Source organism: Pezoporus occidentalis, unplaced genomic scaffold (genome assembly GCF_034315485.1).
Source record: "Pezoporus occidentalis ecotype Australia unplaced genomic scaffold, CSIRO_AGI_Poc_V1 ctg250, whole genome shotgun sequence".
Taxonomy (NCBI): Eukaryota; Metazoa; Chordata; class Aves; order Psittaciformes; family Psittacidae; genus Pezoporus; species Pezoporus occidentalis.
Window position 1 is genome coordinate 703409 of NW_026914395.1, and position 19445 is coordinate 722853.

The 19445-nt window shown below is 52.0% G+C and overlaps 4 protein-coding genes across 5 annotated transcripts in view; 3 read left to right on the forward strand and 1 right to left on the reverse strand.

Moving 5' to 3' along the window:
- Positions 1–2055: 2055 nt before the first annotated feature.
- On the reverse strand, positions 2056–8431 carry CCDC32 (coiled-coil domain containing 32). Of its 2 annotated transcripts, none has more exons than XM_062623300.1 (4): positions 8428–8431; positions 7331–7580; positions 5777–5933; positions 2056–3131 (listed from the first exon to the last, which is right to left on the reverse strand). In XM_062623300.1, the coding sequence occupies exons 2-4, from the start codon at positions 7569–7571 to the stop codon at positions 2993–2995; spliced, it is 537 nt and encodes a 178-aa protein (XP_062479284.1). In that variant the 5' UTR covers positions 7572–7580; positions 8428–8431; the 3' UTR covers positions 2056–2992. The 2 variants fall into 2 exon arrangements, with proteins under 2 accessions (XP_062479284.1, XP_062479283.1); XM_062623299.1 differs by lacking the exon at positions 8428–8431 and adding an exon at positions 7853–7964.
- A 175-nt stretch (positions 8432–8606) lies between these two features.
- On the forward strand, positions 8607–12893 carry LOC134166020 (protein-L-isoaspartate(D-aspartate) O-methyltransferase-like). Its single transcript, XM_062623298.1, has 8 exons — positions 8607–8763; positions 9359–9463; positions 9731–9762; positions 10245–10349; positions 11281–11401; positions 12004–12089; positions 12289–12458; positions 12756–12893. The coding sequence occupies exons 1-8, from the start codon at positions 8649–8651 to the stop codon at positions 12766–12768; spliced, it is 747 nt and encodes a 248-aa protein (XP_062479282.1). The 5' UTR covers positions 8607–8648; the 3' UTR covers positions 12769–12893.
- A 591-nt stretch (positions 12894–13484) lies between these two features.
- Positions 13485–17094, forward strand: RPUSD2 (RNA pseudouridine synthase domain containing 2). The gene is made up of 3 exons (XM_062623328.1): positions 13485–13958; positions 14406–14702; positions 15844–17094. The coding sequence occupies exons 1-3, from the start codon at positions 13500–13502 to the stop codon at positions 16651–16653; spliced, it is 1566 nt and encodes a 521-aa protein (XP_062479312.1). The 5' UTR covers positions 13485–13499; the 3' UTR covers positions 16654–17094.
- Positions 17095–17797: 703 nt separating this feature from the next.
- KNL1 (kinetochore scaffold 1) overlaps positions 17798–19445 on the forward strand; it is a 28227-nt gene continuing 26579 nt past the window's right edge. The window contains exon 1 of the mRNA XM_062623342.1: positions 17798–18213. The gene's annotated coding sequence lies outside the window, so the exon portion shown is untranslated. The remainder of the gene's footprint in view (positions 18214–19445) is intronic.

Sequence of the window (19445 nt, forward strand, 5' to 3'; positions counted from 1 at the left end):
GGGTTTCGATGAACACCCAGCCACGGGGTGAGCGTCAGCCCTCGGGGGCCCGTGGTGTGGGGCACAGGCATGGGGTACAGCCTGTCCCCAAAGCCAAGCGGCTCCAGCCAAGGGGCTGGCAGTGGGGGACCCATCGCCATGGGGAGGGGGGATAAATGTGTCATTTTGCATGAAAAGCTATTCCCGGCCGGGATCCCTGCCCTGCTTCCCACCCCACGGAATTGAGCAGAATGGCCCCAAACACCACCGGGAGGAAACAGCAACGGGGCTGCAGGTTACTGAATGCGAATCAGAAGACTGATTCCACGTGCAAGATCTTTTCATCTTCTCATTCCCAGCTCACTTAAATAAGGGGGAATCAAAACTCACCATCAACAGGGCCATGGAAATTGTCAGCTCAGCCCTAGAAGTTCTGCAAAGTTACAACCTTTGGTGAGCAAAGGCTGCTCCTTTGTCTCATCCTGGTGGATGTGGGTTGGGGTTATTGAAGCTGGCTGGGAGCTCATCCCTGCCAAAGCATCAGCAGGAAGAAAATCATCTTTGTCTCCATCTCACAGCCTGGCCGAGAGCTGTTCTGGGTTTTAAACAGGAGAACAATCAGACAAGGGAAGCAGAAGGCTCTTAAAAGACCATTTGAGATGGGAGATAGATCTGAACATGACAGTAGAGTAATGAGTCGCTGGCACAGGGCATGTCCACCCCACATCCAGCTGCACCATGGCCAGGACAACCTGATAGCAGCACTGGGAGAGTCTCCCTCTGCACGTGTTATCCTGGAAAAGCCTTTTCTAACCGGATCTTTGCTGCTTCCAGACTCTGTGGGTAAGTAACACCCAAAGCTCATCTCACCCCACACAAGGGCTTCTGTCTCTGAACAGGCACAAGGGATGGGTTTGAAAGCTGTGACCCACCTGGTCTGTGAGCTGGTGATTGGGATTTTACTGGAAGTCCCTGGATCGGGTGGAAGCAGACAGTGCCTGTTCTCCCTGTGCAGTGACAGGACTGGCTCCCCGCCACACAGAGGGCAAAGAGCTGGTGTCTTTGCTGTGCTTGTAGGGATCCTCCTGCTCAGAGGAGCAGGCTTATGGGACAAATCAAGGTACATGGGGCAGATGAGCTTCTCTCTCCTGTCCCTTGCACAGACAGGTAGGTGTAACCAGCAGCAAAGGCCCTGTGTGTGTCTATCAGTGCAAGTTCAAAGCCCTCAGCTCTTTCTGTATCACCATAATTCTTTCCCAGACCCTTTCCTGGTACTCCTGAGCTATTTCTAAAGGGGAAATAGTGAGAGCTACTTTCTGAGGTCCCTTCTCTAGAGGAAATGTTGGGTTATAGGACCAGGAACTGTGTTTCAGTACAGGTGTTTTGAATACATTTCTTTCTCATCTCTTTAATGGGAACAGGCAAAATAAACACAAAGCATCTTCACAGTCACTGCTGATGACAAGACCTGACTGAGGAACAGCCTATGTGCAGAGAGGCTGCACCCTCTTCTCCTTGTACCAGCCACTGCTGGTGGATGCTCCAAGGCATCTTTGCTCCAGCCTGACCTCAGAGGGGAGAGGTGCTCGCAGCACTGTATCTGTATAGGAAAGCTGCCTTAATTCTAGAGCTGAATTAAAAGATGACAAAAGCCAGCCTCCAACACGACACGAGACTTGCAAGTCTTGCGTCCCTGATGGTTGGCTGAGTCACTGTTTCTCATGTGTTACACCCAAGTGTTTGTTCTGACAGAGGATGATGAGCACAACTCCTGCGCAGCAGTCACAGGCCTGAAGAAGAACCAACAGTGCAGCAGCTGCCAGTGAGTGAGGGAACATTGGATGGAGGCCGGAAACGAGGCAGGACTGCCGAGAAGCTGCTCTTAAACATGTATGGTCACAAAGAAACGGCAGGAACACGGTGCGAATCCAACGTGTGTGACACCAGAACTGCCCCTCCAACCGCCGAGGCTGGACCTGCAGCTGCAGAAGGTGTGCGCTGCTTCCCTCTACCGAGCCTCGGTGTTAGTGCGGGACAGAAAGCGAGGGTTAGGGAAGAACCGGTCTCATACAAGTACGTGATTACAGAGTCTTTGATTAGCAGCGGACAGTAATACCCTGCGGGGTTAAACAGGATGAAACCCAATGAAATAGAAGAATATATTTAAAGACAGGTAATTCTACACAAGTCTGTGATGCAAACAAGGTATTGGCAGCTTCCCTGGTTATCACTTGTGGTTTCTTAACACTGAATCTCACCTGACCCTCTTTTGGAGAGGCTGAAGGAGATAAAGAACAAGTACAAAACAATCAACAAGAGAAAAAAACCACCCCCTTCCAATCTGTTCTGCAATACAGAGCTTGGCTGGTAAAAGGGGATGTGGTGGGTGGGGGTTTACATAGAGAGGAATGTTGAACAGGCACAACAATGTCAACAATGTCGATGACACTTTCAATGCAACAATAGCTTCCTCTAGGGTTCCAAATTCCTATAGGTGAAAAGTATCTGTCTTCCTCCAGGCACAGCTCCAGGCCAACTGAGGTTTAAAGAGTGAAGATCTATGGGAAACACCACAATGGACTTGCAAGAAAGGAAACACAATGCCCAACTGAGTCATTTAAAAGGTACAAGACAAAACAGCTCAGTGGCTTGAGCTATTCTGCTCTGGACCATTATGTTTTCTGATGCTTCTGAACAACTGCTTTGCTTTTGTTTAATATGTCTCCTGGTGAATCACAACCAATTCAGACTGGAATGATTCGATTGCTGCAGGCTGGCAGAAGATCAGAGTAAGAAAGATTTCAGTTCTGTGTACACTGTGGCACAGGCCTCCCACTCCTGACCGTAACAAGGGGTGGTCACTGCCTCTGCAGGGCCAGAGCTGGGGTTTGAGTGCTGGGCTTATTTAAATGACTGATAATTGGCACTTTCCCCCCTTCTCCTGTTATCGCTATCACTGGGTACAACTTCAGCAGGGTCAGAGCAGGAGCTCTGTGTGTGGCTGGTGTGTATCTCACTGCTCTGCAGCTGGAGGGTCCTCCTCACTCTCCTGCTTCTCCGGCTGCGGCTCCGGAGGGATGAGGTACTGCACCTCCTCCGTGTTGATGGCCACTTTATCGGGCTGCAGCCATCGCTTCAGATGTTCCAGTGTGCTGAGGGGAAGCAAAGGCACAACAGTGAGATGGGAGAGCAACAGCACCCCCAGGCATGTACAACAAGGTGTCGGGAACATCCTCCCTGTGCATTTCTTCTGTAGCTATACTGTGACAGATCCATGTGTCAGAGGAGCAAGGAGAACCTTTCATCCTACAAAGGTATTCTGCTGCAGTTGGGCTTTTTAAACTGTGGTTAGAAAAGTTTTAGACTGATTTTTCTTGATTAGAAGAATCCTTAGTGGGTATCTCAGCCTTCACATTCCTGAAGCACCAGTCTGTAGGCAAGACTAGAGTTCAATTTCCAGCTTTCTGGGCTGGAAGTAAAAACCTTTTTTGGAAGTGTTAAAGCAAGCTCCACAACTGCCTGTTTGTGATGAAGATTAGGAAATGGACGGGGGGACAAAATCAAAGCAGGAAGCACATATAAAAATGTGTGACTATTAATAAAACTGCAAGATTGAAGAAGAAAGAGGCAGCATGTGTACATTGTAGAATGGTAACCAAATGATGGATTATAGAATTGTAGAACAGTTAGGGTAGGAAAGGACCTTAAGATCATCCAGTTCCAATTCCCCTGTCATGGGCAGGGACACCTCACACTAAACCATGGCACCCAAGGCTCTGTCCAACCTGGCCTTGAACACTGCCAGGGATGGAGCTTTCACAGCTTCCCTGGGCAACCCATTCCAGTGCCTCAGCACCCTCACAGGAAAGAATTTCCTCCTTAGATCCAATCTAAACTTCCCCTGTTTCAGTTTGAACCCGTTACCCCTTGTCCTGTCACTGCAGTCCCTAATGAAGAGTCCCTCCCCAGCATCCCTATAGGCCCCCTTCAGACACTGGAAGCTGCTCTGAGGTCTCCCCGCAGCCTTCTCTTCTCCAGGCTGAACAGCCCCAACTTTCTCAGCCTCTCTTCATACAGGAGGTGCTCCAGCCCCTGAGCATCCTCGTGGCCTCCTCTGGACTTGTTCCAACAGTTCCATGTCCTTTTTATGTTGAGGACACCAGACCTGCACACAATGCTCCAGGTGAGGTCTCACGAGAACAGAGCAGAGGGGCAGGATCACCTCCTTGGACCTGCTGGTCACGCTACTCTTGATGCAGCCCAGGATATATAATATATATATATATAAAAACACATACCAGTATCTTTACTGTCTTACAGCCTATCACATAACTGGTTCAACCAGAACAGATGCACCCCATATTTGATTCAATGTGGCTATAACCCCAAAAGTTTAATGTTCTAATTCTAAAATGTATGTGTTTCTGTGTATCCTCGTCTTCTAGAAGTGTGATCCGAGTGCTGTCACAGCAAAATGAACTTGCTCTGTCACAAGAGCAGGATTTCACTGGGTAACGTCCTTGAAGTTATCTCTGTGTTTAAAAGTGAAGGTCTGTTCAATTATGTTAATGGGAGAGAATCAAACACTTTGGCATTGGGAGTGACCTTTAACTTCATTGTCAAATGCTGGGGAAGAAAATCCTTTCACTGATCACATCCTCAGCCTTTAAAAAGAGGAGAAAGAGCCTTTAAAAATAGTAGAAAGTACAAAAGCTTGGGTTTAAATATAAATGACACTGAAGTTAACTGGTCAAAGAAAGAATCTAAAAACTCCTGAATTATTTTTCATACTTAAACTCCCAAACAGCTTAAGTAGATTTCCTTCAAGGGAGGAAAATAATTCCTTTTCTGCTAGAAGCAATCATGACAAATGCCAGCTCAGAAAGGAGGAATATGGAGAGTGTTAGAAGTGACTGGGAATGTGAGATTGCTGAAAGAAAGAGCTCTCATCTTAATTCAGATGTCATCTGTAAAAGAGTAATGGGTGAGAGCAGAGGCACTGTAAGAGGGGCACAGAAAGGAGAGCTGCTGGAGAAATCTCATCTCAGGACTGGTACTAACCATGTAATGAACTTTACACCCAACTGGTGTCTGAACCAGTGCTTCACTGTGCCTTACAGAGGTGAAGGGAAGGGCCTGGGGCTCACTTTTAAAGGTAAGCCTTATAGAAAGTGATCTGAGACATGCTGGACACCCCCTCCTCTACTCCTTCCCTACCCCAAATGTGACAAGAGGAATTACCAAGTAGATTCCAGTTGTTTCTATGCTGGATCACCCCAGCCTGAGGGATGCAAAAACCAGTGAGCAGCACTGGAAGCTCCAACCCTATATGCTCTGGGTGCTGGGGAGGGACTCTTCATTAGGGACTGCAGTGACAGGACAAAGGGTAACGGGTTCAAACTGAAACAGGGGAAGTTTAGATTGGATCTAAGGAGGAAATTCTTTCCTGTGAGGGTGCTGAGGCACTGGAATGGGTTGCCCAGGGAGGTTGTGAATGCTCCATCCCTGGCAGTGTTCAAGGCCAGGTTGGACAGAGCCTTGGGTGCCATGGTTTAGTGTGAGGTGTCCCTGCCCATGGCAGGGGGTTGGAACTGGATGATCTTAAGGTCCTTTCCAACCCTGACTATTCTATGATTCTATGATGCAAACAGCAACTATCAGACTGGTTCAGAAAGCCCATGCAGTGACACGTTCTTTTGTCGTTAAGTCCTGACTAAACCTTACATTAGGTTTTAAGAACCCAAATCTGCTGCCCACACGGTGAGTGGTTATCCCTTCCCGTGTCCTTGCTCATTACCTCTCATCAGAGTCGTGCCCCTCTACATAGAATTCCGACTCAAACTTCTCCTGCAGGAACCTGTCCCAACACTCCTTCTTAGCCTGGGAGAGAGTGCGCAGCATGTCCTTAGAGGTCACCTCCTGAGACAAGCCTTTGATTCTCATCAGTCTTCGCTCTGTGAGGAGGCAAAGGAGGGGCCTTTGTTATCCTGGTTTGGTGAAAGGGAAGAAAAGAAGTATCCGGATTTCTGTATCAAGAAGTTAAACTAACTTTTCAAGCCGAAGTCCTGTTTCAAAAGTCATTTTCCCTCCTGCATTTCAAGTCTGTGTGACTAGTTCTTGTGTGTATACAGGATGGTGGTTTTTAGGTGATGTTTCTAAAGGAAATAAATGTTATGCAACCAATCAGCTCTGCCCATTTGTGAGTTTTATTAACTTGCCCACTTATTGCTCAGTTTCTATGAGATCACACAGAGGCTACAGATCATAGAATCCCAGCCTGGTTTGGGCTGGAAGGGACCTTAAAGCTCATTCAGTTCCAACCCCTGCCATAGGCAGGGACACCTTCCACTAGAACAGCTTGCTCCAAGCCCCCTCCAACCTGGCCTTGAGCACTGCCAGGGATGGGGCATCTCACAGGCATTAAGGTCCCACAATTTCCACACAAATTGGCATGAATTCACACCAATTACACTGTGAATCCAAATAATGCTCAAACACAGCTTAAAAAATGCATGTGCAGCAGTATTATTAGTGGGTATCTCACAGCAGAATGTGGTGTTGGGAGTTTCCCAGCCACAGGGCATGATGAAAAGTGCCTCCTGACCTGACACAGGGTAACCCAGCTACACTACACAAAGCTACAAGCAAGTAAATGTCATTAATTCCTCTGGTCACAAATTCTCATTATAATGGTTCCTCCTTGAATCAGGTCAGGTATTGACTTCTAATCACACTCCTTACTGAAAAGTGTGGCATCATTAGTTGAACTGGGCTAGTTCACCTGTCCATGGCTCCCTGTTAAGCTCCCTGGAGTTGTCTTGTGGGGCAGAAAAGAGCTGTCACCGACAGCCCCTGGCCCTGGCAGTTCAGATGTGAATTATCTGCCCAAGCACCCGGCCAGAGCTGTAGAAGAGCCAGCATTTCACAACCACTACCCTGGGCAGGTACAATCACAGAACTGGTTTATTTCTACTGACTTAGCCCGAATATCCAAGAGGAACAAGAGGTAGACACTGCAGCACTCGGCTGTGCTGGGATGTTTGCTCCAGAATACCTGTATCATCCCTCACATCAAGTGTTTCCCTCAGTTGTTGCACTGCTCACAGTCAATCTATGGCTTTATAGATAAGCAGGAATTGCGAGAAGCAATTGTGCAAAGATGGTCTGTGTCATCTACCCTCTTAACAGCCAGATCCCAGCAGGCACGCTTTGGGAAGGCAGTTTTCCCCCTTCCTCCCCACCCAGATGCTACAAGACATCTCACAGCTGTGAGACCGCTCACCTCGGCCATGCAATCAGGCCGTAGCTGTCACCGGGCACCCAAGCAAACAGCCTTACCAGAGACACTCACCTAGGGATGCCAGATACACCTCTGAATCATGCAAGGGTGCCCAGGGCCTCGGGTTCGTTTGGGAAGAGCCATGGGATCCGCTGCCCTGGCCGCCTCCGTTGGGGTAGGAATCCATGAAGGAGTCTGTGAAAGCCTCGCTGGCATCCTTCTGCTCGGGATGGGGCAGGCATGAGCAGATCTCAGCCCAGAGGTCTTCACCGGACCTGGCGACCACGGAGTCAACGCTCTCGATCATCCTCATCGTGAAGGCCTGAGTCGAAGGGAGTAAATCACGAACGCGCAGCAGACACACCTCACTTCAACCCCGCCTCCCTGTACCTCCCCGCACTGCCCAAACCGTGCCACCAGACCCCTCGGGGACCTCCGGTGCCACCGCGGACGCGGGGCCTCCTTCCACACAGCGGTGACAGGCTCCGGTGTGCTGCATTTAAGCCCGGGGCCTGAGGGACACCGCAGGCCGCACCGCCCGCAGCCACGGCACCGCGCTGCCGCCTGCCCCGGAGGCCCCTGCTCCCTGCGGACCGCTCCGTGGGGCTGCCCCGGCCTCTCCTGCTGGGGCACAGAGAGGACACGGAGGAGCCGCTCCCGCTATCGCCCTGCTCCCGGTCCCCGCACCCGCCTCAGCCGCTGTCACCCGCCCGCACCGCAACCAGGGGTAAGCGACAACGGCTTCGCACCGCGCGTTGATCGGCGTCCAGCTCTGGCCAATCGCCGCGCTCCGCCGGCCTCAAGAGGTCGCCTATTCGCCAGCCACGCAGCGAGGGGCGGGGAATTGGTGGGACGCGTGACTGAGCGTGAAGCCGAGCGGCGCCATCTTTGCTAAGGGCGGAAGTGTTTCTGTGCGGGGCGGGCGGGTCAGCGGTGAGTCCCGGGGCCGGTGCGTGAGGGGCGGCCGTGACCGCGGGGCCTGGCGCGGAGGGGCCGCTCTTGGTCCGCTCCGGACCCGCGGCCGCGCCTCTGGGAGCCGCCTTCCCGGTGCTGGGAAGGGGTCTTGTGGCTCCGGTGTTCCCGTTGCGCTCCCGCCGCCGGCAGCTTTGGCCGCTCCGGCTCTGGCCACCCCGTGCCTGTACCCTCCTCCGGGCGCTCGCCCGTGTTACCGGGAGCCGGGCCTGGGGGGCTTCGGCGTTGTGAATGTGGGGCCGGTTGTTCCTCACAGCCCTTGGTGGAGGCGGCGGGGCCGGTTCTGGGGCTGACCGGCGGTAACGGGCCGGCTGTGGTGCGTCTCGGTCGGTGCGGGGAGCTCCCGCCGCGCTGCGGTGAGGGGCGGTTCCGGTGGGTTGCAGCTCCCTGTCTCCTCAGGCCTCTCGGTCTCCGTGGGATGCGCTGCCGGCCGCCCCGCGCCGCGCTCGCTCTCATGGGGCTGCTCTTCGCCAGGACGATGGCCTGGACGTCCAGCGGGAAGACGCACCCCGAGCTCGTCAACAACCTCTACAGTGAGTAAGGAGCGGGGTCCGCGGCAGCGCGGCCGGTGGGCTCAGCCAGGGCTCCGGTGTGAGGATGCGCGGTGCTCCGCAGGGTGCGCTGCACAGCCTGGGGGGGCTGCAGTTAATCAGTGCTTGCCCCAGTCTGTTTGTAATGGGAAACCAGGTGTTGTGCCAGGAGTTTGCCACCCAGGGGAACCTGGACAGGCTGCAGAGGTGGGGCTGTGAAAACCTCCTGAAGTTCAAGCTCAAGGTCCTGCCCGTGGGTCAGGGCAATCCCGGCACAAACACAGGCTGGGGGGAGATGGGATGGAGCAGCCTGAGAAGGACTTGGGGTGTTGGAAGAGCTTTCTGTGACCCTCGCATTTCCCTGCTGCCTAAAGTGGCCTTTCCCCCCGAGAGTCCCCTCGGGATGAGGTGTGCAGGGCTGGTGACAGTTTCCTCAGTCATCGCTCTTAGCTGTAGTTTGCTCCTGGAAACCTGAACCAGGGTCTCCGCTTTCAGCAGTGCAGGTGTGAGTCTGTGTGTGTCTGGTTACACTGCGCAGTCCCAGAGCCCAGGAGTGCTGGGGGTGTAAGTCACCATCCTGTTTTCCTTCTTCTCCCAGAAAAAGGGATAATTAAATCCCAGCGAGTCTTTGATGTGCTGCTGGCTACTGACAGAGGTCACTACATAAAGTATTACCCATACATGGATTCTCCTCAATCTATCGGTGAGTAACTTGGGGCGAAGTTACAGTGTGTCGCCCTGGCTGTTCCTGGTCACCCCAAGTCCTGCATGGAGGTGACCTGGAGCACGTGGGAGCATGTGCCCCTTAGTTATTCCAGAGGAAGTTTTAAGTCCATGAAGTGCTTTCTCGCAGCAAAAAGAGATGAGTAGTTTTCTATTTTCAAGGGAAAGTGGGGGAGAATGAAGGTGATTTGATTTAATTTAATCATAATTTCTTTATCACATACTTTTGTCACTGGTTTCCTTTCAGGATACAAGGCTACAATCAGTGCACCTCACATGGTAAGATGGAACTTTTCACTTTTAACCAAAATGGGGGAAATTGCTTGTTTGCCATTTCTCCTTTTATTTTTTTTTTAACACTCAAGTAGAAGCAGATCCCGTGGAGGTGGTTATCATGACTGTTTCTTTAAGCACTGTACATGTGAAGCTTTTTCTTTCTTGAGTTTGCCCCACGCTCTTTAAATTGCTTTACCTATACATCTGACAGGAATTCAGTGCAACTGAGCCTAACCACTGATGTTGCTCATTTTTTGCACAAGGCCTCTTTTCCTGCTGCTTTTTCCCTCTTGCTTTCCTTCCACATCTTATTCCTAAGCCTCTTCCTAAATGCTGATTTGCAAATGGATCTTGCCAATGAAACACTTGACGTTCAGTCTGTCAGACACAATGCCGGGTGTTTGAACTGAAGAACAAGGGAAAGCTTTAGGGGAGGAAACCCAAGTGAGGTGTCTCCCACCTTCTCACACTTGTCATCCATGCAGCATGCCCATGCACTGGAGCTCCTGAAGGATCAGCTTGTGGAAGGCGCAAAAGCTCTGGATGTTGGGTCTGGAAGTGGATACCTCACAGCCTGCTTTGCCAGGATGGTAAGTTCCCTGGCTCGGTGTTTGGGATGGCAGCTTGGCGTAGCTGGCACATGCTTTCTGTGGGGAGAGGAGGAGGTGGGAGGAAGGGGTAGACTTAGAATCCCAGACTGGATTGAAGGGACCTTAAAGCTCACCCAGTTCCAACCCCTGCCACGGGCAGGGACCCCTTCCACTGGAGCAGCTTGCTCCAAGCCCCTGTGTCCAACCTGGCCTTGAACACTGCCAGGGATGGGGCAGCCACAGCTTCTCTGGGCACCCTGTGCCAGCGCCTCAGCACCCTCACAGGGAAGAACTTTCTCCTTACATCTAACCTGAACTTCCCCTCTTTCAATTTAAAGCCATTCCCATTATCCTGTTACTAGAGTTCCCAGACCAGCACGTAGCAAAACCGAAGACTGTCGTCTTTGTAATCTTAATGGATAGGGTATCTGTTGTGACATGTTTCGTATGTTAACCCAGTTTAGATGGAGAGGGGGTGTTAATCTACTGAGTAAATTCACTGCAGGTAGTGTTTAGTTCACTTCTGAGGTAGTCAAACTCTGCTTCTTTGTCTGCTGAGCTCCTCAAGTGACTTTCTGTGAAGTGTCAGAAAGCTGGAGGGGTACTTGTTCTCAGAAGGTTGGTTAATCAAGAACTGGCCCTGCCATGGAAGCTGCTACTCCTACGGAATAATAACTTAGGAGTCACTTCACTTGGAAGTGAAGGACTGCTAGGAATCACCATAGGCAGAGTCTGTGTATCCCTCAAATAGCTACTATAACTGGGACTACTCAGCCTTAAAACCAAGGAGCAGAGCATTTGAATCTCCTGTTCAGAAACTGCTCTTGAGCTTCTTCCTGGGATTTCTCCAATCCCCCTATAACTTGCCCTGTAAAATACATCTCTGCCATACAGGAGGCATTAGGTTTTTGTCTGCTCTTCCTCTTCGCAGATAGGCCCAACAGGCAAAGCTGTGGGCATTGAGCACATTCAAGAGCTGGTACATGAATCCATCAGGAATGTCCAGGAGGATGATCCGACTTTGCTCAGTTCTGGCCGTGTAAAGCTTGTGGGTGAGCTCCCTGCTTCTCTCCCTGCTTGCACTCCCCCTGCCTGCAGAGTTTGTCCAGTTTGTGTTGTGCTCAGCACAGTGTTGACAGAAAGTGCTGGCTAAGTAAGCACCGTCCCCTGTGGACCTGAACACTGTGGTGTAAATGAGTAGTAGTCAATGTTACAGGCAGTCTTACCCCTTCATTCTAAGTGTGTGGTGACTGTCTTAATTTAGTAAGAGATGCTCTTCAGAAGAGAGACTAAAACCCAGACATGGTAGAGCCACTATCTGAATGGGTCTCCATGTTCTGTGGGGGGTTTTTGGGGGATAACTTAAGTCAGCTCCTCCTGTATCTAGAATCTCAAGCTTGCACAAAGCCCCTGGGTTACTAAAAGACCCTCCTGGATTTGACTGTCCCTTATTTGAGCATGGCTCACTTCTAGAAATCTCTTCCCTGTTTAAACCAACACTGTATTTTAAGCAGACAGGTCAGTGCTCTGATTTGGGAATTCAAATTGCCACCACAACCTCTTTATGAAGTTTCCATCATTAGATTTCAACTGAAAGGACGGAGGAAGGATTACTTCTGCAAACATCTTTCCTGCTTGCTTTTCCCTCCTGCAGTTGGCGATGGCAGGCAGGGATACCCTGAAGAAGCTCCTTATGATGCCATTCATGTTGGAGCAGCAGCTGCCACTGTACCAAAGGAGGTAGGAGTGATGCTCGTGTCTCTTGCTGTCAGCAGCTGTGGAAAACAGAGTAATTGGGGAACTACTGGATGTTTTTCTGTGCACTTTCTATGGAGCTGGCAACATTGAACCTTTCAGGGTGCCCACCTCCACAGCGTGGCTGGTTCCTGTTGTGGGCGCCTGGCTTTGGCTCTGCTGATTGTGATTTCTCTGCTTGCAGTTGCTGAATGAGCTGAAGCCAGGCGGGCGGTTAATATTGCCCATTGGTCCTGAGGGGGCAAACCAAGTTCTGATGCAGTACGACAAGACCAGCGATGGGCAGATCATTGAAACACAGTTGATGGGGGTGATCTACGTCCCTCTCACAGATAAGGAAAAGCAGTGGCCTCGGTAAAGATTTGCTCTCCTTTGAGGACCGTTTCTTCCCTCCTGTGAGCTTGCTCTCCTTGGCTGCTGGCTTTACTGACAGTCCTGGATCCCTAGCAGGTGCTGCTTGTAGAAAAGGAAAGGAAGAGGCTTGGCACAGCAGGAGAGTGGGGTGTATTTTCTGTTAGATGGGGCTTGCAGACTGTGGACTCGAGCTTCTCTTACTTCTGCTTTCTGGAGCCTTTCCTAAACTCCACGTCCGTGTTGATGTCCCTGAACCCAAGGCCACCATGAGTAACCGCTGGTTTTTCTTTGCCTCAGGGATGAATTCTGACAGCCGGATGGATATCTCTGACGTGACCTCAGAGCTCACGAGCGGCACCCGGGCCTGTGGCTGCTCGAGGTGGTTTTGCTTTCGAACGGAGCGGGCTCAGTGGAGGTGCCTGTGGAGGCAGGGTCTGAGGGGCGGAGGGAAGGGGTTCTCCAGGGGAGGCCCTCGGGGTTTGTCTGCTGCCAGCAGTGTGTCGGATAACTCGGCTCTCCTCCCCGATAAGCTGTAAATAACATCTGCTCCCAGGGAATTCCGAATGCAGAAGGGAATACTTAAACCTGCACTAAACCCACCGTTTAATATTGACTACTCTGCCTAACGCTTGAAGAAAACAAGGCATTATTACTGCTTCAGAGCAGCGACATACCCTGACGTGTCCGAGTTTAATGAGTTGTCAACGTTTAATCACGATTTGTCAAAGGTTAATTACGAGAGTGTGTTCTCACCCTGTCTTGCCTAAAGCGGTTTCAGCTCTGGTCACAGCACTGGCGGTTTGGGGTTACGCCAAACCCCGGGTTTTCCCTCTCTCCTCCCGCGGGCCGGCGGCGGGGCTGCGATGGGTCCTGGGGGCCGCTCGCCGGGGGCTCCAAGCGGGGCTGTCCCGGGGGACGAGCGCGGTCCCGCCCGGGCCCTGCCTGAGGTAACGGCAAAGGCGGGGAGGGATGAAGCGGCGGGGCGTGGCCTGGCGGCGATTGGCTGCGCTGCCCGTTGCGTCACGGCGTGCGCCGCTCGTCATGCGCCGCGCCGTCGCGGTGTGGGCAGCGCGGTTGGGGCCGGTGGCGCCGTTGCCTCCGCACGGGCCCGGCATGGCGGAGCCGGGCCCCGGCCAGGAGCAGCAGCCGCAGCCGGGCCCCGCGGGCAAGGAGGAAGCGGCGCCGGCCCCTAAGAAGCGGCGGCTGGCGGCGGGGGAGCGGTACGTGCCGCCGCCGCGGAAGCTGAGCACGGGGGTGAGCTTCGGCGCGGCGCACTTCGCCGAGACCTCTTACTACTTCGAGGGGGGACTGCGCAAGGTGCGGCCCTACTACTTCGACTTCCGCACCTACTGCAAGGGCCGCTGGGTGGGCCGCAGCCTCCTGCACGTCTTCAGCACCGAGTTCCGCGCTCAGCCCCTCGCCTACTACCGCGCCGCCGCCCGCGCCGGCCGCCTGCGCCTCAACGAGGAGCCCGTGCGGGACCTGGACGTTGTGCTCAAGGTGGGCACCCCCGTTTGGTGTTGGAGGTAACCCCCCCCCCCCCCCGCCGTGGGGCTGGGGCACCCCCGGAGGCATCCCGGGGGTGAGCGTGGTCTGCCTGGCAATGAGCATCGCCCCAAGCAGAGCTGTGGAATAACCCCACGGTGGTGCTGAGTGCTAAGGTGTTCTGGGGGAATGGGGTCTCCCAAGGAATCCCTACCCCAGTGGGGTCATGAGCAAGCGGTCCAGTAGTGCCCCACGGCTCCCTGCTCAGACCCACAGGCATGGATCTAATGCTTAGGGTGGGTTATTGAACTCCAGTAGCGATAAGCACAATTGCGGTGCCAAGTTCTGTGTTCCAGGGCAAAGGGGCTTTTGTTCCCCGCACCGCAGTGAGCCCCTATTGCATGTGGCCAGTGGAATGGCTGTACCAGCTGCATTCACACTAATTGCCCCTCTGTTCTACAGAATAACGACTTCCTCAGGAACACTGTCCATCGCCATGAGCCACCGGTCACTGCCCAGCCCATCCAGATCCTGGCCGAGGACCAGGAGGTGGTGGTCGTGGACAAACCCTCCTCCCTGCCTGTACACCCCTGCGGCAGGTTCCGTCACAACACCGTCATCTTCATCCTGGGCAAGGAGCACGGGCTGCAGGAGTTGCACACCATCCACCGCCTGGACCGCATGACCTCGGGAGTGCTCATGTTTGCCAAGACTGTGGAGGTGTCCAAGAGGATTGATGAGCAGGTTCGGGAGAGGCAGGTGAGGACAAAAGGCTGTGGAAGATTTGGGGATCTCCACACAGTATTTTCTTGAAAGAGGTTAGGTCCAAAGGCAGCTCATTTGGTTGAAACAAGCACAAGTTCCCAGACGAGCTTGTAGTCACACTGCTGTTCTTATTGTGTTAAGCATGAGAAAAAGATGGAGTAAAAACCAAATTGATTTGAGTAGCATTAGGTTGAAAGGGATTTCCTTCCTGAGGGAATGTGCAGGGTCAGTACTCAAACAGATCCCCAGACTGAGTGGGCTGGTGCAGAGCAGTTTGATTTATAAGTGGGAATGTGGCAGTCATCCAACAGTTATTCAATTTTAAACGTTTTGGAAGCTTTTCATTACTTTTCCAGTGGCTCCTGGCCCAAATAGAACTGTAACTGTACTGGATCCCAGGATTTGCATCCAGGTTGAAACTGAAGGCCACAGAGAGATGCCCTTGAGTTTAATATGAGGAAAAACAGTATCATGGAATGGTTTGTGTTGGAAGGGGCCTTAAAGCTCTGCCAGCTCCAAGCCCTGCCATGGGCCCGGACCCCTTCCACTGGAGCAGCTTGCTCCAAGCCCCTGTGTCCAACGTGGCCTTGAGCACTGCCAGGGATGGGGCAGCCACAGCTTCTCTGGGCACCCTGTGCCAGCGCCTCTGCACCCTCCCAGGGAAGAGCTTCTGCCTAAGAGCTCAGCTCAGTCTCCCCTCAGGCAGGTTCAAGCCATTCCCCTTGGCCTGTCCCTCCAGGCCCTTGTCCCAAGCCCCTCTCCAGCTTTCCTGCAGCCCCTTTAGGCACTGGTGCTGCTCTCACGTCTCCCCTTCACATAGCAGAAGGGTAGAATGCCCTCCCTCGACCTGCTGCTCATGCTCTGGGGATGCAGCCCAGCACACAGGGGGGTCAGTACACCAGGCCCTTGTGTTGTTCATTTCCCACCTAGCTGGGGAAAGTGCGAGGGAAATTTGGCTTTAAATAACTGATTTATTTTTTTCCCCCTTTCCTGTTGAATTGTAATAAAATGTTGGCAATGCGCTACCTGCAAGTGTATTTCACTGAAGAGAAAGGGAGGAGCAGCTGGGGGGGACTCGGGGGGTCATTGGGATAGAGGTGGTCCCTGTTCTGTGAGTTCCTCTGTGTCCCTGCAGCTGGAGAAGGAGTACGTCTGCCGTGTGGTGGGGGAGTTCCCAGAGCACGAAGTGGTCTGTGAGGAGCCCATCCTGGTGGTGTCTTACAAAGTGGGAGTGTGTCGTGTGGACCCCAAAGGGAAATTCTGCAAAACCATCTTCCAGAGGCTCAGCTACAACGGGAAGAGCAGCGTGGTCAAGTGTCTGCCCCACACCGGCCGCACGCACCAGATCCGGGTCCATCTGCAGTTCTTGGGGCACCCTATAGTCAACGACCCCATCTACAACATGGACGCCTGGGGCCCTGACAGGGGCAAGGGCGGTAAGATAGATAAAACAGATGAAGAGCTCCTCAAGGCACTGGTAGAGGAGCATCGTTCCAAACAGAGCCTGGATATCTTGGGTATCATGGAGGAGGACTTGAACTCTGGTGCTGAAAGTAAAGACTGTGGTGGTTCAAGTGACTGCACAAAGCGTGTGCAGGCTGATCCCAGCAGTGGGAATTCCTGCCCTGCTGAGGATGCTCAGGATCCTGGGAGGGACACTCAGGATCCTGGGAGAAACGACACAGCAAGTTGTCCACTGAGCTCTGATGCCAACCTGGAAACACTTGAAAGCAAAGAACTGAGTTCATGTGACAATCAGGATGGGGAAGTGGGAGAAGAGGGTTCAGGAGAGAAGGACCCTTTGTGTGTGGAGTGTAAGATGATAAGGCGGGACCCATCTCCCAAGGAGCTGGTGATGTATCTACATGCCCTGCGCTACAAGGGCATGGGGTTTGAGTACTGCTCCAGGATGCCTGAGTGGGCAGCAGAAGACTGGGAGGAATGAGTGAGGATGTGGGATCTCTGTTGATGTTTCTGGCATGGAAAACATCTTGTAAAGACCTCAGATCTACTTTCTCAGTGTTGGTTGAGGTGAACAAGCTGCCTGTGGCTTGAGGCAGGGTGGGAAGGGCTACTGGGGCTGGAGAGCTGTCCTCAAGCTGGAGAGGATGAGCAGAAGATGGGGTACAACACACTTCTGGGTTTCTGGTGCCTGTTGGTGAACCGGCACTTCAGGGTAGCACACACTGCTTGGCACAGGCAGCTTTGCCTTTCACTTCCACATAACCTGAGGCTGCTGCTGATCATCCACACGGATATTAGTGCATGCACTGAACATCAGCAGGGATTGTTCTCCCAGCCTCCTGTGTTCTTGTAGCTGACACCACGAGCTGCTGGGCTGCTGTTTGCTGTGCTGGATGTCATACACAACACTACTCGTACTGTATTTTATTGTCAGACTGATTGTGAAACTCGAACCTTATCACTGGGAACATCCGGAGCTGAAAGCTGATCCATCTGGTGCTGTTCGTTACCAAGGTGGACTTGGCTTTGGAATTGCTCTTTCTGTACTCCTTTAGATAATTACTCAAAGTTAACTCTAGAGATGGAGCTCTTTATATTTGGCCGGGTTTTGGAGGTGCTAATCCCCAGATTTGTCCTTATAAGGAGACTGGTTAAGATGATTTTTGCCTTTCTGCTACCTCCCCTGTGACCTGTCTCCTGCTTTCTCAAACATGTGGCTTCTCTTGAGATCCTGTCCACCTCTGTCCCTCACTGCAAACATACTTCAGCAGCATCCAAAGCAGGGTTCATGCTGCCGACTTCTGTTTATCCTGATTGTGTTTTATGATAAGGTACTACAGGCAGGAAGGGGGGAATTTTTAACGTCACTTCAATGTGACAGCTTTCAAGAAAAAAGCTGGTTTATGAAGCAGAAGACTTTTTAATATACATTTTATATTAATGTATGTCCAAGATGATAAATATCACTGTAGTTCTTGCTTTCCTCAGTGTTTATATGGTTGCTTCTTGGCTTCTGGGGTGGGGGGGATATGATGATAATTCTGCTGTCTCAGGTGCTTTGTAATCTTTTTCCCCTCTTTTCCATGTGTCACTGGGGTGACATCAGCTCCAGTGGGTGCTGCAGACAATCAGGACCTTTACTGTGTCATTTCAGGACTGTTTGCAGGCTGGTTTCTAGCCCCGTTTCTCTGTATCCACCTCTCCACCCCTACCTGGGGCACAAGCATCTTGTTCTGTGCTTCCAAAATGTCAAAAGGAACCTCTTGAAAGGTGAAGAAAGGAATCCAGAGGAACTGATGCTGTTCAGCTGTATTGCGGGTATCAACTGGAACGTGGCCCAGTCTTGGATGGCCTTTGAAGGCCCCAGGATGAGGATTTGTGTACCAAACCAGAATAAACCTTTGAGCTTCCAATAGCTCAAGGACACCAAGTGATTTCTTTGTCTCCTGGACCATCCAGCTGTTGTGTTGAGTATTCCCATCCAGGTTCACTCAGGCTTGAGCTTTGCTCTTCCGCATCCCACCGCGGCTCTCTTGTCATTGTAAGTTAACCACAGCTACTATTTTACTCCTGCCATCATGTGTGAAGGTCTAGTGCAGAGCTGCAGGAGCTCATTAAGGAAAAGGATAAAAAGCCCCCTGTGTTTGAGAGATGACGCCAAAAACTCATCCAGCTTTTTCATGCACTGAAATATGTATTTCAGGTAGCTGTAAATGAAACTTGGGCACCTTCAGTACATAGATAAGGGTGTCTGCTGCTGTTACAGCTGTAGACAAAGGGGAAAGGTAGTAACTGTAGGGGCAGCAGTTTTAAATGAGGCTTTGGGGTGTCCCAGGTTCTGTTATCTGGGGGTTTTGAGGGTTCCCCCCCAAGAAACAAGCACCTGCAAGGGCTTTTCCTGACTTGTGCCAGCAGATGGGGCTGGATGGCTGAAGGCCTGGAGCTGTGTTCCCTTCTCTGGCTGTGCATAATGACTGCAGGAGCAGCTTTTAAGCACCACACCTCGACGGTAAAGAAACCCTGGGGCTTCAGTCTGCAAGATACCTTGGCCAATGCCACTTGAAGGTTGATTGCCACGAGGAGCCTCCCACCCACTGCACCCACCTCATCTTCCATCAGTTCAGAGCTGGTGTCCACCCTGCAAACGTGCACGAGAAGCGAGCAGGTGCTGATAGGGAAAGTGTGACCATTAGAGGTGAGGTGTGGGAATTTGCCATCCAAGGTAGGGTCTGGGGTAAATTCCATGCCCTGGCTGTGGGGTGGGCATAAAGTTATCTGTATAAAGCATGGGGTTATCTGTTCACAAAACATAGGTCTCAAGGCCTTCCGCTAGTACAGTTTTATTTTGGTCCTTTGATGCTCCAGCAAAGGCCCAGTAGAGTGTGGCTCTCACCAGGAGCCAAAGCACGCACCCATACACGTGGACCCTCCTGGCAAACCTTGCTGGGGATTGTACGGAGCCTTCCCCGCTGGTTGGGTAGGAAAGACTTGGAATGGTGCCCTAAAACATCACCAAGATGCCCATCTTCCATGTAATAACATTCTTCCAGCTGTTCTAACTGCTCTGTTACGGGTGCTGTTTGTGAGGCTGTAGGGTCATGATCTGGCCATTCTTTGCATGGGATTTAGACTAATTGTCCACAGGGATTTTTGAGTAATTAACATAATTATATAATGTAAGCTTTATTAACATAAGTTTTATTACCTCAGTAATAAAAACCTAATACCTACAGGGGCTACAAGAAACCTGGAGAGGGGCTTTGGCTAAGGGGA

Excerpts from the sequence above, each read along its gene's own strand:
- LOC134166020 (XM_062623298.1), top strand. The coding sequence starts at position 8,649 with ATGCGCTGCCGGCCGCCCCGCGCCGCGCTCGCTCTCATGGGGCTGCTC. Across the intron at positions 10,350-11,280 it reads CAGCCTGCTTTGCCAGGATG|ATAGGCCCAACAGGCAAAGC; the intron begins GTAAGTTCCCTG and ends TCCTCTTCGCAG. Across the intron at positions 11,402-12,003 it reads TGGCCGTGTAAAGCTTGTGG|TTGGCGATGGCAGGCAGGGA; the intron begins GTGAGCTCCCTG and ends TCCCTCCTGCAG.
- RPUSD2 (XM_062623328.1), top strand. The coding sequence starts at position 13,500 with ATGCGCCGCGCCGTCGCGGTGTGGGCAGCGCGGTTGGGGCCGGTGGCG. Across the intron at positions 13,959-14,405 it reads ACCTGGACGTTGTGCTCAAG|AATAACGACTTCCTCAGGAA; the intron begins GTGGGCACCCCC and ends TCTGTTCTACAG. Across the intron at positions 14,703-15,843 it reads AGCAGGTTCGGGAGAGGCAG|CTGGAGAAGGAGTACGTCTG; the intron begins GTGAGGACAAAA and ends GTGTCCCTGCAG.
- CCDC32 (XM_062623300.1), bottom strand. The coding sequence starts at position 7,571 with ATGAGGATGATCGAGAGCGTTGACTCCGTGGTCGCCAGGTCCGGTGAA. Across the intron at positions 5,934-7,330 it reads GGTGTATCTGGCATCCCTAG|AGCGAAGACTGATGAGAATC; the intron begins GTGAGTGTCTCT and ends GCCTCCTCACAG. Across the intron at positions 3,132-5,776 it reads GGGCACGACTCTGATGAGAG|CACACTGGAACATCTGAAGC; the intron begins GTAATGAGCAAG and ends GCTTCCCCTCAG.